The following is a 14,676-nucleotide window of genomic DNA, read 5'->3' as shown; positions in this document are numbered from 1 at the left end:
CTTTTTTATTTATTATCCGATTTTAATGAAATTTTTTTTAAAAATTATAAAAAAAATTAAATAATAAAATTTTTAATAAAATATTTAAAAAACAAACTTTTACGACACGGAGTTCGGAGTCCTCGGTTCGAACCCGGTGAGGCCAAAAAAAATTAAAAATGGCGACCGATCCTCCTCCCGTGGTGACTTTTGGCAGACTGACTCCCACCACTTTTCTTAAAGCATATATATATCGTCACCTAGTATGACGTCATGTCCGCCATCTTGTCTTCGATGCTGGAAGCCATCATCATCATTGTATCGTCGACGAGAGTGCGCTGACACCATGTTAGTTTAGTTCGTATCCGCTAGAGTGCAGTAATCATTTATTATTACTGTGACACCCGCCATCTTGAAATATGGCCGCCATCTTGAAAATCCGTAATTATTTAGCTAGAAATTCGGGAAAAATTCCAAAATTCATTAAATAAATCACTCATTAACTTACATATTGATTCGATCCGCTCCAGTCCTTGGTTCGATCCCTGAATGATGCAAAACATTTAATTTTATATAAAAAATAATAATTTCAATAAACCATGTTCAAAATTCTTAAAGAGACTTTAAATCCTCTACTACCATCATCCTTTCAGACACCAAGACCACCATATTGGAAATTCGTAATTGTAATGCTAGAGATTCGGGAAAAAGTTCAAAATTCATTAAATAAATTTGTAATCTATATACTGATTGATTAGATCGACTAAGGTCCTTGGTTCGATCCCTGGCCGATACAAAACAACTTTAATTTTAAAAAAGTACCACTAAAGTGTCAGGTTCGAGAAATAAAACACCTCAAAGTCTTTTACAAACATAATATTTATTACACAATTTCTATCCTACTACAGAATCACTTGCGAAAGCCAACAACAATCTTATAAACATTTAGCCCTGCATAGACGTGCAACGACTACTTCTTAGCTCCAAATGGCTCCCAAAGCTCCAACAGCCTCCAAATGCTTAACACAGCTCCAAATGGCTCCAAATGCTCCAAACGGCTCCAAATGCTCCAAATGTCTCCAGCAGCTCCAAATGCTTGGCAGCTCCAAATGCTTCAAAAGGCTCCAAATGCTCCAACAGCTCCAAAAAAAAGGCTCCAAATGCTCCAATAGCCTCCAAATGCTTAACACAGCTCCAAATGGCTCCAAATGCTCCAAACGGCCTCCAAATGCTTGACAGCCTCCAAATGCTTAACACAGCTCTAAATGGCTCCAAATGCTCCAAACGGCCTCCAAATGCTTGACAGCTCCAAATGTCTCCAGCAGCTCCAAATGCTCCAACAGCCTCCAAATGCTTAACACAGCTCCAAATGGCTCCAAATGCTTGACAGCTCCAAATGCATAACACAGCTCCAAATGGCTCCAAATGCTCCAAACGGCCTCCAAATGCTTGACAGCTCCAAATGTCTCCAGCAGCTCCAAATGCTCCAACAGCTCCAAAAAAAGGCTCCAAAAGCTCCAACAGCCTCCAAATGCTTAACACAGTTCCAAATGGCTCCAAATGCTCCAAACGGCCTCCAAATGCTTGACAGCTCCAAATGTTTCCAGCAGCTCCAAATGCTCCAAATGCTTGACAGCTCCAAATGCTTCAAAAGGCTCCAAATGCTCCAAATGCTCCAAACGGCCTCCAAATGGCTCCAAAAGCTCCAACAGCCTCCAAATGCTTGACAGCTCCAAATGTTTCCAGCAGCTCCAAATGCTCCAAATGGCTCCAACAGCCTCCAAATGCTTAACACAGCTCTAAATGGCTCCAACAGCTCCAAAATACTCCAAATGCTTCAAAAGGCTCCAATTGCTCCAAGAGCTCCATCTTCAATTGGTTCCAACTGATTCCTATTACTTTTATCGAACTTGGCATGATTACTAACATGTCTTTATCAGTATACATTTTGACTGGCAGTGGTAACGTTTTTTTACACCTTTAAGTTATAAGTTTTATTTAGAAATCAGATTTCGATAAATGATAGCTTCCATCTGGAAAGAAAATATATTAATTTATCTTCAAGTTTATACACATACATTTAATTTAATCCATTATTGTATGTAGCCAGCTTCCCTCAGTTCTTTGAGTATGAAGGATATTTCTTTAATGTTCGAATAGTTTCCTGCACAAAGCGATCCATGTAGTAGTCGTAGCCTGTTAACCAATATGTTAGGATCTTCCCATGAGGTATAATCAATCTCTTCTGCTGCCTTCATCATCCTTGCATGTTTATAATAAATATTATCTCTGGTGTTTATCGTTTTAACACCAACCACAAGGTCACTTTCGTCATATTGCCAGTGATTATCACAAATTTGATCAGGATAATTTATTTTATTACGTCGTTTCCATCGTTTTGGTCTCAGACTGCCATCACAGTCTTCGATCTTGCCTGCTTTAGGTGTTTCAGTACAGTACTCAATCATGTCAGCCTCAGATGTGTCACCACAATCTTCAATCATGCCAGACTCAGATGATTCATCAAAGTCTTCGACCTTGTAAGCTTCAGGTGGTTCTCCATCTTTCACATTTTCATGGAGACGACTAGATATTGGAGTAAATATATTTTCATTTCTAATGTGGTTACAACTTCCTTCGTTTGTTTTAAATTTTAAATTATTATCTTGATCTAGATCAGTAATTTTAGCATTAGCTTTTTCGCCTTCGTTCCTCTTCCGCGATGTTGTAGCCCAGTCTTCGTTATCTTTATTCATCTTAATTGTACAGGTCTTGTAATGTCTATCCAAGTAATATCTTCTACCAAAGGATTTCTGACACTGACTGCAATGAAATGGTTTTTGACAAGGACCCAAATAACACTCGCTTCTCTCATGTCGTTTAGCATTCTTTCTCAAGGTAAACACCTTGCTACAGTATCTACAGCGATGACGTTTTGATACAGCAACAAATCCTGTTTTAGGATTCATATTAGTTATTGAGACTAATGCCAGATGCAAACTAAGAGTTTTAAATTAGATATGTTACTTAAATAGAATTTTTTAATTATTTCATCAGCGAAAATTAATTTATCTCATTCAAAGGTACTTGTTGCAAGTAGTTCTGCTTTTCAACAACAGATGTCGCCACATGTTACTTGCAGGTAAATAATATTTAGTTCTTTTATGCGGGATGCGGGATGCTCACTAACGATCGCAAAAGAAGGATGGCTTCGCTAGACTCCAAGGAGAAGGAAGTTCGTCCATCCTGTTAGTGCTTCTTAGATTTCTCAGAGATTATTTGACTGAGTAATGATATTTTTTTTTAAATTTCCACCTGATAAAAATATTACAAGTGCTGATTTATTGGCAGAATTTCAATAATTAAATGCGACCTTGAATAAAAAATGACATGACTCATTAAGTAAAAAATTCTTCATGCAGAGATCAATTCCTCATCAGTAACCAGAAGCACTCGGAGAAAACCATCAGATGTCTAGTCAGGAATAATCAGAAGCACCCAGAGAAAACCATCAAAATATTGTCAAGAATAATCAGGAGCACACGGAGAAAACTACCATAATATTGTCAAGAATAAACGGGAGCACACGGAGAAATCCACCATAATATTGACAAGAATAATCAGGAGCACACGGAGAAAACCACCGCAAGTTTTCTTTGATATCATAAAATTTCAGGAAAAAATAATACTAAAAATGAAAATAAATTAATAAAAAATTAAAAAAAAATAAAATAAAAAAAATACATAAATATATTCTGCTAGCTTGTGAACTTCTCATTGTTGAACAAAGATAGAGTTCTAGTACAAGCCAGAATATATTTATGTATTTTTTTTATTTTATTTTTTTTTAATTTTTTATTAATTTATTTTCATTTTTAGTATTATTTTTTCCTGAAATTTTATGATATCAAAGAAAACTTGCGGTGGTTTTCTCCGTGTGCTCCTGATTATTCTTGTCAATATTATGGTGGATTTCTCCGTGTGTTCCCGTTTATTCTTGACAATATTATGGTAGTTTTCTCCGTGTGCTCCTGATTATTCTTGACAATATTTTGATGGTTTTCTCTGGGTGCTTCTGATTATTCCTGACTAGACATCTGATGGTTTTCTCCGAGTGCTTCTGGTTACTGATGAGGAATTGATCTCTGCATGAAGAATTTTTTACTTAATGAGTCATGTCATTTTTTATTCAAGGTCGCATTTAATTATTGAAATTCTGCCAATAAATCAGCACTTGTAATATTTTTATCAGGTGGAAATTTAAAAAAAAATATCATTACTCAGTCAAATAATCTCTGAGAAATCTAAGAAGCACTAACAGGATGGACGAACTTCCTTCTCCTTGGAGTCTAGCGAAGCCATCCTTCTTTTGCGATCGTTAGTGAGCATCCCGCATCCCGCATAAAAGAACTAAATATTATTTACCTGCAAGTAACATGTGGCGACATCTGTTGTTGAAAAGCAGAACTACTTGCAACAAGTACCTTTGAATGAGATAAATTAATTTTCGCTGATGAAATAATTAAAAAATTCTATTTAAGTAACATATCTAATTTAAAACTCTTAGTTTGCATCTGGCATTAGTCTCAATAACTAATATGAATCCTGAAACGGGATTTGTTGCTGTATAAAAACGTCATCGCTGTAGATACTGTAGCAAGGTGTTTACCTTGAGAAAGAATGCTAAACGACATGAGAGAAGCGAGTGTTATTTGGGTCCTTGTCAAAAACCATTTCATTGCAGTCAGTGTCAGAAATCCTTTGGTAGAAGATATTACTTGGATAGACATTACAAGACCTGTACAATTAAGATGAATAAAGATAACGAAGACTGGGCTACAACATCGCGGAAGAGGAACGAAGGCGAAAAAGCTAATGCTAAAATTACTGATCTAGATCAAGATAATAATTTTAAATTTAAAACAAACGAAGGAAGTTGTAACCACATTAGAAATGAAAATATATTTACTCCAATATCTAGTCGTCTCCATGAAAATGTGAAAGATGGAGAACCACCTGAAGCTTACAAGGTCGAAGACTTTGATGAATCATCTGAGTCTGGCATGATTGAAGATTGTGGTGACACATCTGAGGCTGACATGATTGAGTACTGTACTGAAACACCTAAAGCAGGCAAGATCGAAGACTGTGATGGCAGTCTGAGACCAAAACGATGGAAACGACGTAATAAAATAAATTATCCTGATCAAGTTTGTGATAATCACTGGCAAGATGACGAAAGTGACCTTGTGGTTGGTGTTAAAACGATAAACACCAGAGATAATATTTATTATAAACATGCAAGGATGATGAAGGCAGCAGAAGAGATTGATTATACCTCATGGGAAGATCCTAACATATTGGTTAACAGGCTACGACTACTACATGGATTGCTTTGTGCAGGAAACTATTCGAACATTAAAGAAATATCCTTCATACTCAAAGAACTGAGGGAAGCTGGCTACATACAATAATGGATTAAATTAAATGTATGTGTATAAACTTGAAGATAAATTAATATATTTTCTTTCCAGATGGAAGCTATCATTTATCGAAATCTGATTTCTAAATAAAACTTATAACTTAAAGGTGTAAAAAAACGTTACCACTGCCAGTCAAAATGTATACTGATAAAGACATGTTAGTAATCATGCCAAGTTCGATAAAAGTAATAGGAATCAGTTGGAACCAATTGAAGATGGAGCTCTTGGAGCAATTGGAGCCTTTTGAAGCATTTGGAGTCTTTTGGAGCTGTTGGAGCCATTTAGAGCTGTGTTAAGCATTTGGAGGCTGTTGGAGCCATTTGGAGCATTTAGAGCTGCTGGAAACATTTGGAGCTGTCAAGCATTTGGAGGCTGTTGGAGCTGTTGGAGCCATTTGGAGGCCGTTTGGAGCATTTGGAGCATTTGGAGCCTTTTGAAGCATTTGGAGCTGTCAAGCATTTGGAGCATTTGGAGCTGCTGGAAACATTTGGAGCTGTCAAGCATTTGGAGGCCGTTTGGAGCATTTGGAGCCATTTGGAACTGTGTTAAGCATTTGGAGGCTGTTGGAGCTTTTTTTTGGAGCTGTTGGAGCATTTGGAGCTGCTGGAGACATTTGGAGCTGTCAAGCATTTGGAGGCCGTTTGGAGCATTTGGAGCCATTTGGAGCTGTGTTATTTGGAGCTGTCAAGCATTAGGAGCCATTGGAGCTGTGTTTAAGCATTTGGAGGCTGTTGGAGCTTTGGGAGCCATTTGGAGCTAAGAAGTAGTCGTTGCACGTCTATGCAGGGCTAAATGTTTATAAGAATGTTGTTGCTTTCGCAAGTGATTCTGTAGTAGGATAGAAATTGTGTAATAAATATTATGTTTGTAAAAGACTTTGAGGTGTTTTATTTCTCGAACCTGACACTTTAGTGGTACTTTTTTAAAATTAAAGTGTTTTGTATCGGCAGGGATCGAACCAAGGACCTTAGTCGATTAATCAATCAGTATATAGATTACAAATTTATTTAATGAATTTTGAACTTTTTCCCGAATCTCTAGCATTACAATTACGAATTTCCAATATGGTGGTCTTGGTGTCTGAAAGGATGATGGTAGTAGAGGATTTAAAGTCTCTTTAAGAATTTTGAACATGGTTTATTGAAATTATTATTTTTTATATAAAATAAATGTTTTGCATCATTCAGGGATCGAACCAAGGACTGGAGCGGATCGAATCAATATGTAAGTTAATGAGTGATTTATTTAATGAATTTGGAATTTTTCCCGAATTTCTAGCTAAATAATTACGGATTTTCAAGATGGCGGCCATATTTCAAGATGGCGGGTGTCACAGTAATAATAAATGATTACTGCACTCTAGCGGATACGAACTAAACTAACATGGTGTCAGCGCACTCTCGTCGACGATACAATGATGATGATGGCTTCCAGCATCGAAGACAAGATGGCGGACATGACGTCATACTAGTGACGATATATATATGCTTTAAGAAAGTGGTGGGAGTCAGTCTGCCAAAAGTCACCACGGGAGGAGGATCGGTCGCCATTTTTAATTTTTTTGGGCCTCACCGGGTTCGAACCGAGGACTCCGAACTCCGTGTCGTAAAAGTTGTTTTTTAATATTTTATTAAAAATTTTATTATTTAATTTTTTTTATAATTTTTAAAAAAAATTTCATTAAAATCGGATAATAAATAAAAAAGTTAAAGATGGCGGCCGTAACGAAAATTGCAACGGTGACGACATATCCAAGATGGCGGTCATGGTATCCTTATTCCTAGAAATGGCTTAACTGAGGCTTGAGTTAAGGATGCTTAAGCCAGTTTTAGGAATTTTCAGCCGCTGGGATTTTAAGGACTAAAAAACGGGAATTTTTCCCTCGAAACGGGAAATTTTTCCCTCGAAATGAGAAATTTTTAATTTGTGGAATTTTTTGAGATTTTTGGCGAACTTTTTTCCACAGAAATGGAAATTTTGGCGATTTTTGAGGAATTTTGGGCACATTTTGCCCAATTTTGGCGGATTTTGGCTATTTTTGAGGATCAAATTCAAGGTCAAGGTCAAAGGTCAAGGTCACAACCATCCAAGATGGCCGACGTGACGTCACAATCCATATGGCGGACACCGGCTCCGGCTCCACACCCAGAACCCAGTCCTCGGATGCCCTATCCTATACTACTTATATCAGTTGACGATATATACCTTGCATTGGTGGTGTGAGGTCAGTCTAGGAGCTTCCATGGAGGAAGGATCTGTTTTTATTTTTATTTTTTGCTCTTACTGGTTTTCTGACCAAAGACGGGAATCGATCTAATCAATCAGTATTCTAATATGTAAATTTTTTAATGAATTTGGAACTTTTTTTTATTAAAATCGGATAGTAAATAAAGATTTTCAAGATGGTTTCCGTAACGATAATTGATACAGTGGTGACATAATTAAAAATGTTGGGTTTGGTATAAGATGGTTTTATTTCTTTTTATTGAGAATTTTTTAATACATTAATAAATTACTGGTTTACTCTCGCCGGAAATCGACCTGAGGACCGAAATATTTTAAATGACTAAACATTTGAAGTAGCCAATTTTTAAAATAATTTTTGGAATTTTTTCGGAATTTCTAGCATTGAAATTACGGATTTTCAGATGGCAGCCATAATGAAACATGCAACATTAATAGGATCTAATATGGCGTCGTAAAGTAAAGTGTAACGATGACATCATACTCTACCAAGATGGCAGGCATAAATAACCTTCAACATGCAACATTTATTTAATCCAAGATGGCGACAGTAATGATAAGTGCAACGGTGGTTTCTAAGTAATATTTTATTAATTTTTTATTATACAATTCGATTGATTAATTTTTTTAATGATTTTTAAAAAAATTCCGATTTTCTAACATAAAAATTATGGATTTTAAAGATGGTGGACATGACATCATACTAGGTGACATAAATATATACTTGAAAAAAGTGGGGGGAGTCATCCTGCCAGCGGCTTCCTTGGAGGAAGGTTCGGTCGCCGTTTAATTTTATTTTTGCCATCACCGGGTTCGAACCGAGGACTCCGAGCTCCATGTCGTAAAAGTATTTTTTTAAATATTTTATTAAAATTAATAATTTGAAATTTTTATAAATTTTAAAATTGTTTCATTAAAATCGGATAATAAATAAAGATTTTCAAGATGGCGGTCGTAACGGAATTTGCAATGGTGACGTCATATGCCATAATTACATAATCCATGATGATGTCAGAGGCTTATCGGAGGCTGTAGACATGGATGCTTAAGCCTCTATATGGACAATGTGTTCTTTCTAAGTAGGGTTGCCAACCGTCCCGTATTGTACGGGATTTCCCGTATTCTGTGACTAAAAGAACTATCCCGTACGTAGGCAGGGACGGGACGTGATATTTCCCGTATCTTGTTTAAAGTTCAATTCACACACCTGCATAAAATTGAAAAAGTATTTTCCCGCCTGCGCCGCACCACCTGTTATATGTATTGCGACAATGCGATGCTCCGTTTACTTAGCAGTTCACTGGCTACCAAATAGTTCATGTTGACGCCGACAGGTGGCATTACTCCTCCGCGCTTAGTCTGTTATGTTTATGTTGATATTGTGTTGAGTTTAAAACGGATAAAGTTGAGTCGAAAAAAAGTGCGATTCGCCACTGCGATAAAAGAAACGGCTGTGCGTTTATTTAGTTCGATGGGAACATAACTATAAGTGGCTAACATGTAGTGATAATAGTTGCAAAGCCAAATGTGTACTTTGCAAAAGAGAGTTTTCATAGCACACGCGGCGAAAACGATGTAAAACAGCATTCATCATTGTTACATAGAAACACGGTTCAACAAGCAAATGCGAGTGAAAAAACTAAGATAAACAGTTATTTCGTAAAACAAGGCACTAGCGATCAAAATTCTGTTGTAGCATCTGAACTAGCTCTATGTTATCACAATACGAAGCATGGTTTAAGTATAACAGTTTTGATTGTAATACAAAATTGATACGGCATGTTGTTAAGTTTTTTGTGAAACATTGTTTTTTGTGTCTTGCATGTTGTATATTGTGTACTTTATATCCGAGATGACATTTAATTTAAAGTTGGGTTTGTTTGGTGAAATGAAAAATGAGAAAATATGTTAGGCATACATTTATTTAGACATATATTTTAAGTTCCTTGTTATGTTGTCCCTAGTAGTGGTTCTAATCTAAGAGGGGCGGGGGAAGGGCTAAGTGGCTTTAGCAACCTCCCCTTCCCCCACTTTTTTCCTAATCACATTTTGCATTGGAGAGAGTTGAAGTACCTAAGTTTACCAATGTTCAATCACGTATGAGTTGTCTGGAAGTTTTATACTTTGTTAATTAAAAATATCTTTATGCATTAAATTCATCACTCCAAAAATTATTAGGCCAATACAAACAATTTTAATATTTCAACCAGGTGCATAATGCTAAAATAGCACCAATTTGCATCTAGAAATTCAAATTTTTCCGGGGGAGGGCCCCCGTACCCCCCGCTCTATTAGGTGGGGTTCAGTGTCCCTTATGGTCAGGGTGAAATAGTTGGTAACCCTATTTCTAAGGCAAAATGACTTTTGAGGTTTTTCGAAATCCTAATTTTTCAATTTTTGAGGAAGAAAACAAGAAATATTTACTCAAAATAGAATTTTTAAGTCATTTTTGAGGAATTTTTGAGTTCATGATGACCGCCGTGACGTCAGAGGTCGGTCGGTCATTGACCCCACCACCACCACCACACGCCTGGCGCCTGTGCCCGGAGGAACCAAAACATTCTACTCTTGGGGTAGTTTGAATTATTCGTTTTAATATTCTCTTTTGTGACTGGAGGGAGAGCTTTATCTCATAGTGGAAAAGTTTCGTACAAAGAAAATCCAATTATATCTCATGCTTATGAAATATAAATAAAATACCTCATTCGTTGACGTAACTACATTTTTGGATCGTTGGTTAAAGTCAGTTTGATCCTCCAGTGGAAGAAGCAGTTGAACATGCAAACAAAATTAGTAATTGTTGCCTTATTCAACAACTCGACTAAGCGAGGTCGAAAGAAATTGATTCTAATGCATGTAGGTACCTATACTGTAACATGACCCCAGTACCACCAGATCAAGCTGACGATGTTGACACGGCGTGCCAAGCATTTGATTTAAACTGTGGATGTCACCAATCGATCAGGAACGATAACTTTGAACGTTTTTACGGTAAAACTGATATTTACGGAACTGTCAAGAGCGAACGATAATCGATAAGTAACGACATGTTTTATCGTAACAATAAATTTAGAACAAGCTCATCTGGCCATGCCACTGTACTAGGATGACTACATGCAGGCCCGTCAAGAGAATGTGGTAGTTTGAGAAGTTTTTTTTTGCTGAAAAGGGGGGGGGGGGGGGGGGGGGAGGGGGCAAAATTCCGAGGTACGAAACTGGTTGAGTTCCGAAATATGTTTTATGCTTGTGTTTCCGCTAATAGAAGGACAAGAGTTACAATTATATTGCTAATAACCTTAAGTTTTTTTTTCCAGTTAACATTTACAGTTATGGGCACGGTAACTTCTAAACTATCTGTATTTCGGAGGCATAAAACACAATGTCCCAAAAACAAAATTTTTTAATGAGAGGATTTTATATAATTATAAATGGTGCTTCACTTATGTGCATTTTTAACATATCTTAGATCGTAGTGTAGTATGCCAGTAGAAAGAACGACAAACGGTGGTCAAGTATATGGTTGAAAATGCATTTTTCCCAAAATTGGACATAGTGTCGTATGCCTCCGAGGTACCTGGACCCTTGATTTCTATCGATGGTTCTGACTACGTTCTACAGTGAGATGTCTAATCGGCATTTATATGGTTCGATACATTCCATAGTCCGGCACTGCTCGTGCTGCTCGTGTTGAGATTATTTTTTTTCGTGTGGATTCTTATTTGCTAACATTGATCGCTAGATCAACTACTGAGCCGGCGTTTTTAGATTGATCTGAGTTCATCTACTGTCGGTTTTCATTTCTGTAAGGTGTTTCCTGTTTTTCTAGCCCGTTACATTTTACATTTCCATAGTGATATCTTTTAAGAAGACTAAGTTTTAGGGTATCTGTAATTCTTCCTTCTATTTGATCAGATTGTTAAAAATTGTTTTAAATATCATAGTACTGCAATTTATTTTTATTTTATATTACCTTTAAACAGTGGCGTAGCCAGGATTTGTGTATGGGGGGTGTTAAGAAGCATGGCCCCCCGCATTAAAGCGGGGGGTCCGGGGGTCCTCCCCCGGGAAAATTTGGATTTTAAGGTGTAAAATAGTGCTATTTTAGCAGATTTTGGTTCTTAAATTTAAATATTGTAATAATAAAATTTTTATTAATTGTAATATGAAATTTGTTTGAGTGATGAATAAGAAATTAATTAAAGATTTCGTGCTAAGGGGGGGTTCGTGCTAAGGGGGGGGGGGTTGAACCCCTAAAACCCCCCCACCCTGGCTACGCCCCTGCCTTTAAAACTATATTGACGTCAGATTATTGAGCAAGATTGGGTAATCCGACATAACCGTGGTCTCGAATCTGCAGTGTATAACAACCCGGGGCCGTCCATAAAGAAAAAAAAAAAGAAAAAAGGAGGGGGCAGAGGGTGCCATAAACCCCGAGGCCCAGGACCAGGAAGGAAAAGGGAGATGGGAGGGCGGGTTGAGTATAAATATTTTTTTTTTTGCTGCTTGAGTTAATCCTGATACTAGGACGAAGATTACAAGTCTATATCTGGTAGCATTAAATGGAAACCCTACAAGTTATGTGATCCATGCAGAAAACTTTACAGTTATGGCCACGGCTAAAGTTAACTACATATATATGTGTGTGTATATATATGTGTGTATATATATGTATATATGTATGTGTGTATATATATGTATATATGTATGTGTGTATATGTATATATATATGTATATATATATATATATAAGGTTTAAAACCTTAAGCCTACGTTCTGGATTCTCCTAATATGTCGTCGTTTGTAACAGGTTATGGCAGGCTATGTTTTGGTAGAAAATTATTCTGTTGAGAGAAATAACTGTTTTAAGTCCAGGGACGTTACTAGAGGAGGCAGACGGGGCTTGTGCCCCGGGCACCGCATTTTGGGGAGGCGCCTAACCTAGCAGAGTAATTTTTACTATAAATAATTACTTGAATATTGTAGTGTTAAAACAAAAAAAAAAAACAAAGTTGGAGGGAAGATGAACTGATATATTTGTATTGAAAGACACATTTATACTTGTAGGTTAAGTAATGGAGAGGAGGCCCGACAAAATTACTTGACCTCGGGCCCTTAGTTCAGTGACGGTCTTATTGGAGGAGCGATGCGGGAGACCGCCCCTTCCTTCCCCCAATACAATAGTCTTTAACTAAAAAAATAAATATTAAAAGTAGCTAGAGGTGTAACAGATAACATAAATTCATACCCTCGTCCACATACAACCTATTAATTATTTGTAAAAAAAAATATAATACTTTTTTTTTAGTGCTACTCTACTGTGTGTAAATTTGTTAAACTTAGGTAAATTCTTAAAGAAGAAAATGAAACCATAGTTTTGATGATGAATTAAAAATATGCCAGAAATCCTTTAAATAAGTTTTTCTTCACGGACTCCCCTTGAAGTAATGGACGACCCGCGCAGGTGGCAGAAGGGCAAGACGCTGCTGCTCGCCTCGCTGTCGGCGTGGATCATCTTCACGCTGCCGCTGGGCTTCATCCAGCCGCAGGCCGCGTCCTGTCTGGAGGTGAACCACACGGTGTACGTGCTGCGCACCTCCGGAGGAGCGCTTCGCCATGCAGCACGAGGCGCGCGTGGAGGGGGCCCCGCGCGCCCTCAGGCCCTTGGTGCCCGCCGGCAAGTCGCCGCTCGACGTCACCTACGCCCTCCAACTACAACGAGCGCGAGCAGAGCGGCTGGGTGTCGCCGCTCTTCAGCTCCATCGTCTACCGCACGCAGGTAGCCCCCCCCCCACCCCCCCCCCCCCCGCTGCTTCTGGCGCGGTGCCGCCTCCACGACAGGGACGCAGCCGAGGGGGATTTAAAAGAAAAGAAACAAGCAAACACAGAATGAGGAAATTAAAGCAACTTAGCTACATAAGTTTATAGAGAGATTATTTTAGAAGGATTATGGTAATCCTTAGTCATAGGTGCCCCCCCCCCCCCCCCCAAACACTATGACTCACCCCCCCCCCACCCGAAATTTTTTATGCCATTTTCTCAATGATTTACTCAATTATTTTATAATATTATACTTTTTTAGTATTATATTTTATCACATTTTGCATTAATTAAAACTGATTTTCTAATAATAATTTTGGTCATATCAGGTAATATTTCCATTCTGAACCGACAGATGCCTAACTGCTTTTGTTGAGAAAAGTGCGGGGTTGCCAATTTGATTTACAAGATCCCTTTCAATTATCAAAGCATCAGAAACGTATTTTCACATTAGAAGCTATAATTATGTAAATAATATATACATTTTTCTCGTCTTTTAACCACCCCCCCCCCCCCCCCCTGAAATTTTAATGACGCAGTCTGCGTCGTTACTCCCCCTTGTGGGCACCCCCTGCCTTAGTGGGCTGCAATGATGTTTTCCCTTCCTATTATAGCCCGATATACCTCGTACATAGAAGCAGCAGGAATTGTGTTTCCAAGTACCGTAACCTATATTTAATGCTTGTTTTAGCGAAATAATCAAATATTTGACATAACAACAAAGTTTGAAAGACAACTGTATAAAAACTATATACCTATGTGTGTGTGTGTGTGTGTGTGTTTTCAGTTTATTTTTCTATGAGTGAACGTTGGAGTTCTGAAAGTCTACGTTTCCCTGAGATTTATTAAAAAAATTCAACTTTAAAGAAAAATTGCTCATGAAATTGATATAACGGTTATACTGGACCCTGGCCTTCACAAAATCCTGGTTGCGGGCTTGCACTCAACTATAGCGCAGCCTTCTCGTCGTGCATAGGTCAACTACGAGAGCGGTAACCATAACATACAGTTTAAAAACGACAAAAACAACAGCTCATCGTATTTTCAAATGCTTTACACAAACAGACCCCACTAAGATATCTTGAGGTGATTTCAATTCTCGTGGTTTCATCTGAAGCTCTGTGTTCAGGTCGGCGGACGTTAAACTACTTATC

At 37.7% G+C, this 14,676-nt stretch overlaps 1 protein-coding gene across 1 annotated transcript in view; it reads left to right on the top strand.

Annotated features, from left to right (window-relative positions):
- Nucleotides 1-14,676, top strand: part of LOC134531300 (major facilitator superfamily domain-containing protein 6) — a 63,930-nt gene that overhangs the window by 13,871 nt on the left and 35,383 nt on the right. The window contains 3 exon segments of the mRNA XM_063366994.1: nucleotides 13,167-13,292; nucleotides 13,294-13,408; nucleotides 13,410-13,481. Of these exon segments, the coding sequence (XP_063223064.1) occupies nucleotides 13,167-13,292; nucleotides 13,294-13,408; nucleotides 13,410-13,481 (313 nt within the window).

Source organism: Bacillus rossius, chromosome 3, assembly GCF_032445375.1.
Source record: "Bacillus rossius redtenbacheri isolate Brsri chromosome 3, Brsri_v3, whole genome shotgun sequence".
Lineage (NCBI taxonomy): Eukaryota > Metazoa > Arthropoda > Insecta > Phasmatodea > Bacillidae > Bacillus > Bacillus rossius.
Note: the sequence above shows the minus strand (reverse complement) of the source record. Positions and strands in the feature narration are given on the sequence as shown.